Source organism: Oratosquilla oratoria, chromosome 24, assembly GCF_046742065.1.
Source record: "Oratosquilla oratoria isolate Oo_2021 chromosome 24, ASM4674206v1, whole genome shotgun sequence".
Classification (NCBI taxonomy): Eukaryota; Metazoa; Arthropoda; class Malacostraca; order Stomatopoda; family Squillidae; genus Oratosquilla; species Oratosquilla oratoria.
In genome coordinates, this window is record NC_134800.1 from 43,085,919 (window position 1) to 43,103,418 (window position 17,500).

Consider the following 17,500-nt stretch of genomic DNA (forward strand, 5'->3'; position numbering starts at 1 on the left):
TTCCTTCACCTTCTTCTTACAAGACCAAAAATTCCCGCCACGGCGACGAAGGGCCAGGGCAGGAACCACAAAAAAAAAAAAAAAAAAAAAAAAAAAAAAAAAAAAAAAAAAAAAAAAAAAAAAAAAAAAAAAAAAAAAAAAAAAAAAAAAAAAAAAAAAAAAAAAAATAAATAAATAAATAAATAAATAAATAAATAAATAAATAAAATAGAATGAAATGATAATAATAATAATAATATAATAATAGTATATAGATAAAATAAAATAATATAAAAAGAAGAAGAAGAAAAAAAAAAAAGTGGCTTTAAAATTTACGTGTACAAAGTCTGTCCACGTGCAGAGGAGTCTGAGCTAACGAATGACGTCACATATTGTTTGAAACATTACTGAAACGGAAATCGTGTGACAGACAAAGAGAAAGGGAGAGAGAGGGAGAGAGAGAAAAAAGAGAGAGAGAGAGAGAGAGGGAGAGAGAGAGAGAGAGAGAGAGAGAGAGAGAGAGAGAGAGAGAGAGAGAGGTAAGATATGTAATTATAATAGTATGTAACTATTCCAGATAAGTGTCCTAGAGATGCAGAGTACAAGGTGATCTAATAAAGGTGTTTAAATGGATTGCAGGTTTTAACAAAGGTAATAAAAACAAGGTCATCATATTAAGGCAACAGGGCAGGACTCGCAATAATGGGTTTAAGTTGGACAAGTTTAGGTTTAAAGTAGGAAATAGGCAAGAACTGGTTTACCGACAAAGTGGTTAACGAATGGAATAGACTTAGTGACCATATAGTGAGCGCTTAAAATATCGGTTGTTTTATGGATGGGAATGACAGGTGGTAACGGACATGGAACTGCCTAGTGTAGGTCTTATGCTCTCTTGCAGTCTCCTTCATCCTTATGTTCTTATGACTAGATTAGGAATAGATTCATAGGATGAGGGCCGGATGGCTTTGAGGGTCGTCAGCGCTCTTAGACAGACCAGAGCGCGATTACGAAAGCCAGAGGGGGCTGGGGAGGGGGAAGGGTAGGGGGGGGGAGATACCCGAACCAGGCTCAGATAAACAGGCGGTTGGCCTTTCGGGTTTGGTCGGGTCGGGGTCGGGTCGAGTGCCGCACCGATTCAGATGGATCATCATTAGGCCTAATGTTGTGTCTCCCTTTTGTTCTTGGTCATGTTCTTGTTCATTAATATAATTTTTTTCCTCATTTTCGTTCTCCTTCTACTTACTGTTATTTTCGTTTTTTTTTTACTATTATTATTTTTTCTCATCGTTTTTCTTTTTCATATTTTTTTTTCGTGATCAGTGATATGTTGGTTTCAGACATGTCACCACTGAATAGGTTCTTCTTCGTCTTCATCACGAGCGACGTACTCATGACCGACGAAAGGGTAGTCCTTCCCGTTCCCAAACCCTTTGCTTTCGTCTGGGGTAACACCACAAGTTTTCGTTCAGGAGGGAGGTGCTCTAACCCGACGTTCCCCTCCCTCTCTCCCCGTTCATCTAAACTGAGAGCTTTGACGTCACTCAGAAGGAAAATATATATAATAAGAAAAGAATGAGAATAACAATAACAACAACAACAACAATAATTACAATAATAGTACAGTAATAATGATAATAATAATAATAATAATAATAATAATAATGATAATAATAATGATGATAATAATAATAATAATAATAATAATAATAATAATAACAATAATAATGATAATAATGATAATAGTAATAATAATAATAGTAATAATAATAATAATATGATAATGATAACTATGATAATAATAGTAATAATAATAATAACAATAATAATAATAGTAATAATAATAATTATAATAATTAGAAATAGAATAAAGAGAAGAAGAACGTGGAAAAAGAAGACAAAGTAGATTAAAAAGAGCAAGAAAAAGAAAAAGGTGGAGGAGGAGGAAGAAAAGAAGAAGAGGGAAATAGAGGAACAAGATGAATAAGAAGAATAAGAAAGAAACCAAGAAGGGGGAAAAGAGGAAGAAAAAGATTAAAAGGAAAGATAAGAGGAGAAAAAGAAAAAGGAGAAGACGAAGAAAAGAAAATCTCCGCATCCAATCTATGACCTCTCCTCCTCTCGGCTCCCAGCCCTCCTACCCCTTGAAGCTCTTCTATCACTCAACATTCCTCCTAATCTATTACTCTCGCCCCTCATCCTCCACCTACTATTCACTACCTCCTCCTCCTCCTCTTCCGCCTTCACCTTCTTTTCCATATCCTTCTTATTCTCCATCTCTCTACTCAAATATCTTCTGTAAATACTCCCCGTCTTTCTTTTTCTGTCTCATCTTTTTGTTCTTTTGAGTGTCTCATATCCCAGTAGGAAAGGTCTACTTCACGTGAAAGCGGGTGGAGCCTAAGAATGACGTCATGTCGACTAAATCACAGGATGTCTGAGGCCTACGTGACATAGTGTCGGTTCTCAGTATCTTTTCAAAAAATGTGGATATTTTGTATATTTACTTATAATCCGTTTAACTAAACTACCACAATATTTTTCCACCGTTGTATACAAATCTCCCATAATTCTCAGGTCTTATTGAATTACATCTTTTAAGAAAGAAATAATGAAAAGTTAGTACAATAGAATATGATCATTATACATTAAAGATTAGCAAAGTACTGGAAAAAAATGTCTTAATTAAGTTAAGGGCACGGGACCGCACTTTGGTCTGCCGAGCAGTGATGTCCTGAAACTAATTTCTGATATAGAGTGACTAGTCTGATCCGCCTCTTAAACAAAGTGACATAATCTATGTGTTTTGTTCTGACAAATGACATTTAACTTGATGTGGCTGAAGGGAAGATTTCTAACGGAAACTCGTTTCCTTATGTGAATGAATCATTTGTCTTAAAAAAAAACTTATCGTGTTTAAGGGATTCAAATAACTTTGAGTTTACAGACAGAAGAAGTATGTTGACAGAGAACAAAAATATGATCTGAAATAAAATTGTCTTCTTCTTTTGGGTACTGAGAAGTGTCTTGACCATCAATCCTTCACACAGACACCGTCTGTACAAGCTGTAATCATTTCCAATCCTTCACAGACAATGTCTTCATGCCCACGGATTGGAGAATTGATGGGTCATCCCTTAACAGAATAAAATCGTCTTTAGGCAGCCAGAATAGAATACACATGGGAGATCCGGAATGGTTCAATGTAGCGTGTGTCTGGTAACCGCGTGGGGGATTTCGGGCCTGTGTTCGAAACCTGGCCACAGCGCAGAGGTTATGAAGGGCATCCATTCTGAGCAATAGCCCCACCCCCCCCAACCACTCCTCACCCCGGACTCATCGGAGGCGACCTAACAGCTTCCTCCTCCACCTCCTCCTCCTCCTCCTCCTCCTCCTCCTCCTCCGGGCGTCGTCAGTGCCAACAGTGGTATCATTATCGTACTGTAATAATAATAATAATAATAGTAATAATAACAATGATAATAATAATAATAATAATAATAATAATAATAATAATAATAATAATAATAATAATAATAATAATAATAATAATAATAATAATAATAATAATAATAATAATAATAATAATAGTAATAATAACAATGATAATAATAATAATAATAATAATAATAATAATAGTAATAATAATAATAATAATAATAATGATAAATTTATTTGGCAAAGAATCAATATACATGAAGTGCAGGTAATGACAAGAACACATAGTTCGAAATAATAATTGCAATTGCCGAGGATAACACAAAAAAGCGCTTACGCTTATTTCCATTGTGGTCCTCATTAGATTGTTATTATATACTAAGCTACACAGACAACATACGTATGGTGTTAAGGGGACCAGAGACAGTCGTGAGTAATACCAGTCAGCACACATATGACACATAAACATTGTTATAGTTTTGCTAATATTACTAAAATGTTCGAAACACATAGGATATTGAGACCAAAAATTGAGCACCATCACAATAAGGAACATTACATTAAGCAAAGGAACAACAAAATAATGCTAAAAGGTAACAAAACAGTATGCGTCGTTCATGGAGGAACGGTTCCTGAACAAGTGCAAGGTTGAGGTCCGGGCGGGTACAACCAGCCCGGCAAACCACGAAAAAATTATATACATATATATGTATCCGATAATTTTTATGACAGTCGCATGCAGGATTCGAACCCACTGCTTTCGGCCACCCGTAAGATCACCTTCATAAAAATTATCGGATTGATGTCGCTGTTACTAGCGAATTTCTCACATATATATGTATGTATATCTTAGGGGTATCGGCACCATCTGTGGCCAGGCATAGTTGACTGGACCGTCGCCGTGCGTATCTGTTATGAGGTGGCAGCAGCGAAGACTTCATAAACGAGGAGGAGGAAAAAGATCACTCCTCCTCCTCCTCCTCCTCCTCCCGCACCAACGCTTCTCCAATTTCTTCTTCAGCTTATTTCTCCTCCTCCTCCTCCTCCTCCTTTTCTCCTCCTCCTCCGTGTCGTATTCGAAACGTCGAGTCGCCTCGTCCTCCAACAGTTGTCGGGTCGTTGGACCACTCATCTCCCCTCCTCCTCCTCCTCCTCCTCTTTCATTCCCCTCCTCCTCCTCCCCCTCTTCCTCTTTCCCTTTCATTCCCCTCCTCCTCCTTCCCCTTCTCATCCTCCTACTCAACGCAAGATTATTCACAAGGATAGAAGCGCTAGTAAACTAGCCCATAACAACAACAACATCCTCCTCTTCTCCTCCTCCTTCCTCCTCCTCAGACTCATTTGCCTGCGAGCGGCACTCATGACGTCACAGTGCCTTCCTAGTGCCAGGCGCCCCATTATAATTATATACTACAGTGTAATTTCTAGGACATAAAATACACATGAGCACACATACGCATATCTATTTTTCAATCAGTTTTAATTACACAGTAACACACACACACACACACACACACACACACACACACACACACACACACACACACACACACACACACACACACACACACACACATACACACACACACATACACACACACACATACACACACACATAGACACACATAATACATATATACATATGTGTGTGTATGTATGTGTGTATGTGTATGTGTGTGTGTATGTACGTGTGAGCGTGTGCGTGTGCTAAAGACATTTTCCCCTAATAAGGGGAGGGGCAACCTCGTCAAATCACACTCCCTTCTCATACACAAAAAAACAACAACAACAAAAAAAACATAACACCCACCCCACCCCTACCCCAAAAGTGAAAGATATAAACAAGATGGAATGAAAACAAAGAGCAGCTACCAAGTTGATCCCCGGACTAGAGGACAAACGCTACAAAGAGAGATTAGGAGCCTTAGGTCTGCCGTCACAGAAGGAGAGAAGGGCGAGGGGTGACTTGAACGCTGTGTGGATGAAACTGACACAGAGGATTTCTTAATGTGGGACGGAAGGATGCTGTGAGGTCATGGCAAAAAAGGCTACGTGCCTGAAGAGAAAAGGATAAATAGAATAAGACAAACAAAGAGGTAAATAAACAAATAAATGAATTAATGAATCAATAAATAGCCAAATAATTAGAGAAATCAATAAATAGAGATAGCGTACAGACGCGTAACTACTGAAGTAGTTTAAATGAAATCTAAAAATAAATGAACAAGCTTAAAGAAAAGTATAAATAGTGGAGAAGAAAAGACAGAACCTCATAAGCGTATTTCTTTCCTTGTATATTACAATTTGGTCAATACAACTAAGCACACACAAAATATGTTTTTTTCATCTTTCCTGAGCACATGGCATGACCGCATGACCCTTTCATGCACCACCTCTGCTATCAACAGGCGATTTTATTCGATTTCACCGGAACTCCTGGGGCCAGAAGGATTAACAAAGCTGTCTAATAAAAAGATATTAATCCTCTCGATCAGAATTTTGTTTTGGCTAACGCAGAGCAACCTGTTGGGTGTGTTCTCTCTCTCTCGCTCTCTCTCTAGCTCATTCTCTCGCTCTATCTCATTCTCTCGCTCTGTCTCATTCTTTCTTTCTCTCTCTCTCTCTCTGTCTCATTCTTTCTCTATCTCTCTCTGTCTCATTCTCTCTCTCTCTCATTATTTCTGTATTATTCTCTCTCTACTTCATTCTCTCTCTATTTCATTATTTCTCTCTCATTCTCCCTCCGTCTCATTCTCTCTCTCTCTCATTCTATCTTTATCTCATTCTTTTTCATATTCTTTCTCTCTCTCTTTCTCTCCATCTCATACTCTCTCTCTCATTCTATCTTTATCTCATTCTTTTTCATATTCTCTCTCTCTCTCTAATGACAGAGAATTCTAAAAAAAGAAAGAGAGAAAAAAAGACTTGAAATTCATCTAATTTCAGAGGCAGTGTATGTAAAGATTCCCCGAGTTTGCAAGCCGCAATACTAAATCCTTCGCCTTCGGCAATCTGGCGCAGCATCGCCAGGCAAAGAAGGACGGAGTGGGTGAAAGATTTAAGAGAGCACGGTGGTCGTAAGGCTCGTCTTACAATGTTGGGGCTCACATCCTTTAAGATGTTCTTCATGGAATCATTTTACAAACCTCTTTACCCTGTACCTAAAGCATAAAAAAAAAAAAAAAAAAAAAAAAAAAATATATATATATATATATATATATATATATATATATATATATTACTAATGATAATAATAAAATATTAATAAATAGATAAAACTATATCAAATTAATAAAAAGAAATAAAAAAGAATAGATAAAATAAATAAAAAATAATAATACCAGAATAAACAAATAAAATAAAAAAGGAAAAAAAAAACTATCAAGGAAAGTAACCTTATTCACAATCTATCTGCTATGTGATGTGCATTGGGGACGTGCTAACAAGATTATCGGAAACTTAATCTGGTTGTCCGAATTAAAAGAAATATGAAATATGGAGTCTCCACACTTTATGACAAATCTAAACTCTGGGGAACCTTTATAGACACGATGCATGCAATTATGTGTGCATGTATAGATATACCCATGTATGTGCATACGTGCCTGCATGCGCACATGTGCGTGTATGTGTATTTATCCAGTAGTATACAGTATATATATGTAATATATATATATATATATATATATATATATATACATATATGTATATATATATATATATATGTGTGTGTATAAATATATATATCTATTCACATATATGTATATATATATATATATATATATATATATATATATGTGTGTGTGTGTGTGTGTGTGTGTGTGTGTGTGTGTGTGTGTGTGTGTGTGTGTGTGTGTGTGTGTGTGTGTGTGTGTGTGTGTGTATGCGTACATGTGTGCATGCACATGTGCGTGTGTGTGTGAATGTGTATGATCCTTACTCCAGGAGCTTAGGGAACCTTGCTGACAGCCTGAATTCATCACAAGGGGAAAGAGGTAAGGGGAGCAGCAGCAGCAGCTGACCGCGATTTGTGTGCAAGTCACTGCACCCTTGAACAAGTACAAATGCTTGTGTCATTGGTTCCTTCGTGGTGTCTCTACGCTATGGAGTGGACGTTTCTAATCTGAATAAAACCGTTTGGCTTGAATCAGACCAAATATATTATGGAGAGCAAAGTTGTCTCGATTTTTACGCGCCTCCCCCCCCATCCTATGTGATTTTTTTTTTCCCTCTGTGGATCAGAGAATGTTCCTAATGTTATGCATCCCATTTATGCCCAACTTCGTGATAGTGCGAGCTCCATTATAAAGGCTACTACCTTCATATACTTAATTAAAAGGCATGTGAAAGCAAGTCTTAATCAAACACTCATGCAATTTTTTGTTTCTCTTTCAAGGAAGAAAACTGGCTCTGAGGAGCGACCCGACGAAGGCGACGACGACGACGACGACTTCGGGGAGAAGGTCTCCACCTCCGGAGCCGCGAGGTTATATATATGAGGCTTTGCATCAGAAGGAAATCGAGGAGGAGGTCGTCGCTTCGTCGCCGCCGTCGTGAGTCGTCGCCATGAGTCGGCGCCGTCATCATCACCAACAACATCACTCTTCAACCTGCTCCACTTGCACCACCTCCTCCTCCTCCTCCTCCTCTCCTCCTTCAGCGTCTCCTTCACCCTCTCGCCCGTCTCAGAGCCCCGCCCCGGGATCCTCACGCCGATGCGCACAGGCGAAGGTAGTAACAGCGTACTCTAATGGAGCTAAAGGACCCGGGGCCGTGGGGGCGGCTCTACTCGCCCCTAGCGGCAGTAGCGGTTGTGGCCGAAGTCGCGCGCAGCGGCAGTGGAGGTGGCTGACATGGCGGATGGCAGTGACGGCACCCGTCGTCCTCTCGCTGCTCCTCTTCGTCGACACGCTTCGATGTGGCTTTGTCTACGATGACCAGTGAGTAACCGATCCATCTAATACAATCTTATCTTATCATCTTCGAACTACACAGTCTTAGTTGTCTGGCGACCTTAGATTCATCCACGCTGTCCTTGATGACAATTCCTCCCAATCGACCAGACACTTAACACATCACATCACTCTTCAACAGAGCCACTCCTTGACTTCCTCGCTTTCCCATCCCAGATCGTACCTAACAAACCCCCAAACTCAAATTCATCTTTTTTTTCAGTTTTCTTTCACTCAGTGCTAACACATCCATTTTTTTTTTGTCACACACGTTTTTGTTCCCGCTTGCTCCAAGCACATTCATAGATTCTGTGAATCGGATTCTGCTTCAAGTCTTCTTCCCAGACTTTTTTTATTTTTCTTTTGTCTTCATTCATGGCAGGAGCATGAAGTCGCACAGGGGCGATATTCTTATCCCCCTCCACAGAAGCCATATATGATCAAGTACATTGAAAAAAATATTTTCATGCATAACCTTGTAGACCCATGTACCTTAGTCAACTGCATATAATCTAAGTTGTTTTCGTCCTTCGTTATGATTATAGTTTAAGTTAGATGTGTTCCATAAACATTTTCAGTGTCTAACATCAACAGAATCAGTGTAAAAACTTGTTATCATGATGCAAGAAAAAGATCACATGTTTTTTAGGAATATGAAATAACAAAAGTCTGAGAAACATCAGCTTTAACATATTGTTCCAAAAATGTAGACATTATACAAACGAGGCTGCGTACGTGATTCAGCATGGTTTTGGATCTCGTTTTGGACTCGTGATCGTCAGTTAATACCCTCCCGGATGAGAGCTCAAAGCTTATATATGCCCGATTTATAGGTAATACAGTGAACTTACACACATACAACTCCTTGCCCACCAGAGTTGGAGTGCCGGCTCGCATTGAAGCAATGCTGAAGTTATTTCAGCCCTGGGTGGTAACCGAACTCGAACCATTAGATTAGCTGTTGTGAACGATACCACTGCACCGTCGAGCCGTATGTAATTGTGTGTGTAAATCCTCATACCAAACATTTCACGTTCGGGAGGTCCCTGTCAACGCGAAGCTGACATTAAGTATTTCTCAATTATGACGTAAAATCTCCTCGAAGATCTTTCTCTCCTGGTTCGCAGAACCCATTACACATTTCGAGATGTGTGACGAGTCGAACTCAAGAACCAATTCAAGTTTTCGAAGTCAAACTCTTGATTTAGTATCTTTGGGTTGTGCAGGTCCTACTTCGGTACTTTGGCGTCTATCTACAAGGGTTACACCCAGCCGATTGAAATAGCTTGGCGGCAGTAAGAATACCTATAACATTCGAATGCATACATACATACATACATACATACATACATACACACACACACACACACATATATATATATATATATATATATATATATATATGTATACATACATATGTGTGCGCGCGCGCGCGCGCGCGCGCGCGCGTGTGTGTGTGTGTGTGTGTGTGTGTGCGTGACAGACACAACTGAAATTGGTTTAATTATCTGGCATTGAGTGAGGTTCGTGTGTGTGCGTGTGTGTGTGTGTGTGTGTGTGTGTGTGTGTGTGTGTGTGTGTGTGTGTGTGTGTGTATGTGTGTGTGTGTGTGACAGGTACAACTGAATTTGGTTTAATTACCTGGCACTGAGTGAGGTTCAGATGTGTGCGTGTGTGTGTGTGTGTGTGTGTGTGTGTGTGTGTGTGTGTGTGTGCATACAAGTGTGTTTACATACAAATTATAAAGGCGAAAAGGCCGAGAAGAGACCGGACGAAGGATACAGTGTGACTCTTTGCCGAATGAAATCGGCTGACGTAGTCAAAAAAAAAAAAAAGTTACCACCGCCATGGAGAAGAGATCATAATCGCCCCAGATGGGCGCCGAGGCACGCGGGCGGCAAGGGCGTGCCACCAAAGGTGCCAAGTGACGCCCATTTACAGTGCCCGTGTTCGTGTCAGTACCTTACTGCAATCCGACTCACGGGGCTGGCTGTGCACTTGGGGGCTCAAGGGGTTATCACACTGGGCTATTTTTCCTCCGACATCCTACCTCCAACTTTCATTTGAATAACTAGAATATAACTTCGCTTACAGAAATCTAGATTTCTCTGAGAATATTTGAACAATACGTCTAACATTCGTATAGGTTTACAATCTCTTAGTTCATAATTCAGCTTTGCTATACATGACGGAAAGATCATTTGATATTTGGAGATTTGAAAAATAGAATATTGCAAGTGAAGTCGTTTTTATTGAAACGAACTCTCAACTGTCGGAGCTGGTGAAGCACGTGGAAGCCCAGTGTGATAACCCCAAGTCACTTAGGGTCAGCAAACGACCCTTGCGTCCTCCAACACCGTAACCCAATTAAACTAATTAGTTAATTAGATCGAGACGAGATCACAGCATTGAACGGGTTCTCAACCGATCGGGACCCACTTTCAGCTAGGGGGCCGGATTACTAGAATTTCACTAGAGCCAGTCCTCTGCTGAGCTAGAAACCTGTCATATGTGTGGTTTTAGAACGGTGATTACTTGCTAGGGTCCTCCTAGAGTAGCTCGATTGTTGTTGTTACCATCTAACCAGCACTTCTATCCTAATGAGATGGCAATGAGGACAATCATTATATAATTTGACCTCTGTCTATACACAATGTGACTCTCATCTACCTCAAGATGGATCGGGAGTCTTCCTTGAAGCCAGGAGAGGCAGGCTGACGTCAGCAGCTGCCTAGCCTGCATGACCTATCCTGCCTGCCCTGCATGACCTGTCCTTCCTTCTCTGCATGACCATCAGCTGTGTACAAATCATCATATTCAACTCATGCAAACCCTTCCGAAACGATAAGTTTGACTGCCGTCAAAATAATTTATTAACCTCTGGGACTGGAGACAAGAACAGATTCATTCCTCTCAGAAGGATTCGAACTTAGGATCCTTGAGACACTGATCGAGCGTGTTATAGGCCACACCACTGCGGCGTCCCTCCAAATGTGCGGTTTCGAACAAGCGTTGCCATGTCCGTCGGCGGCGTTCAACAAGTGTGCTCACAAGAGCACTCAACAGGTAGACAGCACGCCGCTCGGGGTGAGAGAGAGAGAGACAGAGAGAGAGAGAGAGAGAGAGAGAGAGAGAGAGAGAGAGAGAGAGAGAGAGAGAGAGAGAGAGAGAGAGAGAGAGATACAGACACAGGCGCACGCACACACACACACACACACACACACACATAGATCGGGGCATATATAAGCTCTGAACTCTCATCTGGGAGGATAATAGCTGTCGATCACAAGTCCAACACATGATCCAAAACCATGTTGAATCACACACACACACACACACACGCATACAGAGAGAGAGAGAGAGAGAGGAAGAAAGAGGAGATACCAACAAGTGCGCCTCGAGTGCGTCCACACGGACCTCAGGACGTGCGTCGGTAACATGTTGACAACATCTTGACGCTCTGACTCCATTTATCTATTTATTCATAATGTATTAGAATCATATTCTTTTGCGAAATGTATGTGTCTTTTCTATAGCTGAATAAATTCGCCCGGCGGCAGCTAGAATAAATATAAAACCGTGAAACGAATCGGTGGGTTGGTGAAACAAGCTGTCAACTTGTTTGGAACATTCCCGTACTTATGCCAATGTCCACACTCGTTCTTGCTACAAACATGTTTGCGACAATCGTGTGGACGACCCCTAACATTTTATATTTGGTGAGTAATTAACCTTTTATTTAGCTTTAGTTAGTAAATATTTAGTACCTTCCAAAAGGTGTTTATAATGGCTGACGTTAGGCAATTTTATTCATGTAAGAAAAAAATTTCTGTTTGTGTGTGTGTGTGTGTGTGTGTGTGTGTGTGTGTGTGTGTGTGTGTGTGTGTGTGTGTGTGTGTGTGTGTATGTGTGTGCGCGCCTGCATGTGTGTGTGTGTGTTTCATTTCTCGTATGTGTATAGACAATTTTAGAATAGAATCTGTCAGAACTTCGAGAAAGAAATTTAAAAGAATCTGGGCAGAGCCTTCCCTCGCTCAGTATGGCGGGGCCTTGACGTCATGTCGCTTTCTTCGCAGTTACGAATTCACGTGTCCTTATGTCGACTACGAAATCTTTAGCAAATGTCTTTCTACGTGTACTTCGCCTGTGAGTCTGCAGGTCATCGTAGGTCAAGGCAAGTCAACGGATGGCAACTGGATCAACCTCTTCGTCAGCAATAAGAAGAATATATATATATATATATATATATATATATATATATATATATATATATATATATGTGTGTGTGTGTGTGTGTGTGTGTGTGTGTGTGTGTGTGTGTGTATGATAAAGTAGCGGTGGCCACTACAAAATTAATAGTTTAAATTAACGTACCAAAAGGGTTTAATCGAGGTAAAATTGAACACAGAAATATAGAATAAAACAAAAGAGGGTTAAAAACCTGAAATGAAATATGTAAGACGTTTAATCACACCTGGCACAACTGAGACTAAGATTTGCCAAGGATCCAACGGCCCCTTCCGTGCTCAGCGGTACTTTCCCCTCTTATGACTCCTGCAATGCTACTTTAGACAACACAAAAATATTAGAGAGGACAAATACTCCTGGTTAACTAGTGATTTGCTTAGAAGTTGAAAGACTATACAGATTAGAAATAGGAGTGACGAAACAGAGAGAGGTAAATTGGACAAGGTTATCAATAAAAGACAGATCAGAGAAAAGAAAGAGAAAAATAAACTATATAGAGGAAACTATCCGGAAAGGTAAAAGAATTAAAAAGGCCGAGCGCAAACTAACTATAGGGAGGCAGCAGATGGTATGTTTAAAATATAGAAACTGAGAGATTATCAAATGCAGGGAAAATTAAAATATATAAATGGAGAGATCATTAGATGCAGAAAAAATATATATGGAGAGATTATGAAATGCAGAGAAAAAAATTAAACAAAAAGGGCGTATCACAATTGCTTGCAAAATGTATAGGAAATATAAGAACATTATGAGAGCTTCTCTAACTATACTGTATGTGTGAAAAGTAATGTTTACAATAAGTGGATCATGTCAACTATAATCTACAAATATGAGACTTGGAAATTGATGAAAGTGATAGAGAGAGAAATGAGTACAAAGAAGAGGTCAGTGTTAAGAATAACGCTGAAAGACAGAAAGAGGGCAAGTTGGGTGAGGGAACGGACTGGAGTGAAAGATATTGTGGCTACCATAAAAGAGAGGAAATGGAACGGGATAGGGAAGTTAGACCGAAAGAATGATACGCGGAACTCGAACCGGGTTCCTTCATTAGTGGCAGTGGTGGCCTCACATTTCACCACTTCATTCCTCTTCAGTTCGGAGACTTAAAATCAGTTAATTTTTCTATCTTAATGGAGTGGAAATTTCCGTCACTATTGCATTAATCTTTTGTTCGCCATTCTCAGGTTATATCGAATTACACTTTCCATATTTTCGTAAATACATATATACATACATGCATACATAGACACACACACACTTAGAGTATGTATATGCACACATACAATCAGTACAGTATATACATACATGCATACATACATGCAGAGATACAGTAGATACATACATAATACATACGTACATAGGCAGAGCCATTAAATTAAAATGATACGTATATACATATATACATACATGCATACATACAATACACACACATACATGCATACCTATACATACATACTAAGGCGAATATTCTTCACTAGAAATGTACTTCAGTCAAGTATGAGCCTTGCAACCCCTACATTGTCGAAGAGTGAAGAACACCTCCTCCCCAACTGGATAAGCGGAGCACGGTGGGGTCTTTTCGAAACTCGCTTGGGTGCCGCTTTGCCAGAAGAGCTGGCCGGGGCTACTACCCGCCCACCCATCCCCGGTCGTCGCCAACAGAAGCCCTACAATACCTCCCCCTGGGCAATCGGAACAAAGCCGACTCCCGCAGAGGCCTCCTGTAGATTGTGGTAATATGCTGGATGATAATCAAGGAGGAAGAGGAAGAGGTGGGGAGGAGGAGAAGGAGGAGGTGGGGAGGAAGAGGTGAGAAGGAACAGGTGGTAAGGAGGAGATGGGGAGGAGGATGAACAGGAGGAGGAGGCACAGGAGTGGGGAGGAGGTGGGGAGTAGGAGGAAAAGGAGATGGGGAGAGAAAAATGGAAGGAAATGAATGACAATGAGATGAGAAAGAGGAGGATAAAACGTAGAAGGATGAGGGTAGAAATGAGGAAGAGGAAGAGAGGGAAGAAGAGCAGGAACAGATGCCGTTGGAGGAAGCGAAGGAGCAGATGGAGGGGAAGGAGGAGGAGGAGGAGGAGGAGGAGGAGCAAGAGGATGAGGAGGAGGAGGAGGATGTGGTAGTGGGAGGACCTTGGCATTTTATAGGCAATAACCAGCGCTTTTATCCTTGGGGACAATATTGCATCTAAGAGCTAGGCTCACAGAGATGATATAAGAGAGATTTAAGGCCCTATTCATACTAGCGGTTTGAACCGCGCGGAAACCGCGGTAGCACCGCATAGTCAAGGAAAAACTAGGCGGTTGTGTGTGTGAACGCCTCCATTGACTAACATTGTAACTGAACCGCCGTGGTCAAAACCGCTAATGTGAACGGGACCTTAAAGAGAGTAGAAGAACGGAGACTTAGTAGAAGTTAAAAAGTTGTCGGCATTCATTTTTGAGTGGAAAATAGTCTCCAAAAGACTGCTGAGTGACTCTGGTCCATAGAGGTGTCACTAAAGATATCTTCTACTCTTCTTAAGGCCCTGTTCACAGTAGCGATTTCAACCGCGGCGGTTCAGTTACAATGTTAGTCAGTGGAGGTGTTCATCAACAACCGCACATTCAATACCAACACAATGGAAGTGTGAAGAGGAGGAGAAGGAGGAGGAGAAGTGGGGAGGAAGAAGGAGGTGCAGGATAGAGGATGAGGAGAAAGAAGAAGAAAGACATTGATGAGGATGTGAATGAGGGAGAGAAGGAAGAGACGATAAAATATTAGGGTAAGAAAGAGGGGGAAGAAGAGGAGGAGGAAGAGCAAGAGGAAGAGGAGGAAGAGGAGGAGGAGGAAGATCAGGAGGAGCAGGAGGAAGAGAAGGATGAAGAGCAGGAGGAAGAGCAGAAGGAGGAAGAAGAGCAGGAGGAAGAGCAGGAGGAGGAAAAGGGGGAGGAGGAGGAAGAGCAGGAGGAGGAGAAGGAGGAGTAGGAGTAGGAGGAGGAGGAGGAAGAGCAGGATGAGGAAGAAGAGCAGGAGGAAGAGCAGGAGGAGGAAGAGAGGGAGGAGGAGGAAGAGCAGGAGGAGGAGAAGGAGGAGTAGGAGTAGGAGGAGGAGGAGGAAGAGCAGGAGTAGGAGGAAGAGGAGGAGGAAGAGCAGGAGGAAGAAGGGCAGGAGGAGGAAGAGGAGGGGAGGAGGAAGAGCAGGAGGAGGAGAAGGAAGAGCAGGAGGAGGAGAAATAACAGGAAGAGGAGGAGGAGGAGAAGAAGGAGGAGGAGGAAGAACAGGAGGAGGAGGAAGAACAGGAGGAGGAGTAGAAGGAGGAGGAGGAGGAAGAGCAGGAGGAGGAGGTAGAAGAGAAACAAGAGTTAGGTAACCTGAGTAGTTTGAGTGACTGGCATAAAAATGTGACTGACGTCTCTCTACGTTTCCTTCTTCATTTCTTCCTATCTCTCTTGCTCTCTTTCTGACAAGGAGGGAGGGAGGCGACGGAAGGGAGAAATCAATTGGAGAACCAACAGCTGCTGCTCAAGAATTATTCATCAGAGGGCGAAAGCAGCGCATCGAATCAGTCATTGAGAAGTGTATTCCTCCTCCTCTTCCTCCTCCTCCTCCTCCTTCGCTCTCTCTTCATCCTCCTGCTCCTCCCTCTTCTTACTCCTCTGCTGTCATCATCATTACATCCAACACCGCCACCATCATCATCCTCACCACCACTATATCCTACACCACCACCATCATGACCACCATAACCAGCATCATGAACACAACCACAACTACTATCACCATCACAACCAACCACCATCACCACCACGTCCACCACCATCATCAACCGCTACCGTCATCACCACCACCATGGCCACCCCCACTACCATGCCTCTTATACCAACTACCACCCCCACTACCACGCCTCCTATACCAACTACCACCCCCATGTTCACCAGCCCATTACCACGCCTCTATATACTGACCACCACCAACTACCACCGCCCATGTCCTTCACCACAACCACGCCTCTATATACCAACTTTCACCACCCTCACCACCACCCATCACTCCCAAGGGCATCACTCAAAGGACGGGAGGTGTCTGCGGCGTGCCCCAACGCCATGTTGAGGACCCCGAGGCTGTGCCCGCCGCGCCTCCTCCTCCTCCTCCTCCTCCTACTCCTCCTCCTCCTCCGCCTTCAGGAGTGCGGCGGCGGTCCTTCTTGGTCGTAACGCCGAGTATCGAATTCCCATTAATATTCCACTTGTCGTAACGTCAGTCCAATTGCGGGTTATTTAACGGGTCGTTAGGATGATTTGTGTGCGGGACACCGTTGCGAAGCGATGTGGGCGCGGGGGGCCGGGGTGGGGTTTCAGAGGAAGGTTAGTGGGGCGGTGGGGGGTTAAGGAAGAGGGTTAGAAGTGAGCGGGGGGGCATGGCATACACCCCCCACCCCTCCCCAGCCTCATTATAGCCCCCGTCACACATTCAAGATTCTTGTCATATGTTGTGAATTTGAAGAGTTGGAGGACGACTTCGCTTACAGTATTCTAAACTTCCCAAGGCCAATAATTCAACAATGTGTCTCATACTCGTGTAGGTTTAACTTCTCTTAGTTCGTCATTCAGGTTCTCAATATATGACGGAAAGGTGATTTGTCATTTGGAGATTCGAAAAATAAAATATTGTAACCGAAGTCGTTTCTACTCAATCGCACTCCCTTGAGTCGCGTAGGTGTGACGACAGGAGCTTTACGTTTGTGACAATTCTGGATGTCTGAGGCTTCTGTAGCGGGGCTTCGTTAAATCACTAAACCACTGAAACTACGCCTCCCCACACAGAGTGGTTAACGAATGAAATAGACTTGGTAACCATGTAATGAGTGCTGAAACTATTGGTTATTGTAAAAGGAGGT

General features: G+C 41.9%; 1 protein-coding gene across 3 annotated transcripts in view; it reads left to right on the plus strand.

The window, feature by feature from the left end:
• Positions 1-17,500, plus strand: part of LOC143038583 (protein O-mannosyl-transferase TMTC2-like) — a 297,168-nt gene that overhangs the window by 38,862 nt on the left and 240,806 nt on the right. For all 3 annotated transcript variants that reach the window (XM_076207982.1, XM_076207983.1, XM_076207984.1), the window contains exon 2: positions 7,811-8,354. In XM_076207982.1, the coding sequence (XP_076064097.1) occupies positions 7,981-8,354 (374 nt within the window). In that variant the 5' untranslated portion in view covers positions 7,811-7,980. The remainder of the gene's footprint in view (positions 1-7,810; positions 8,355-17,500) is intronic.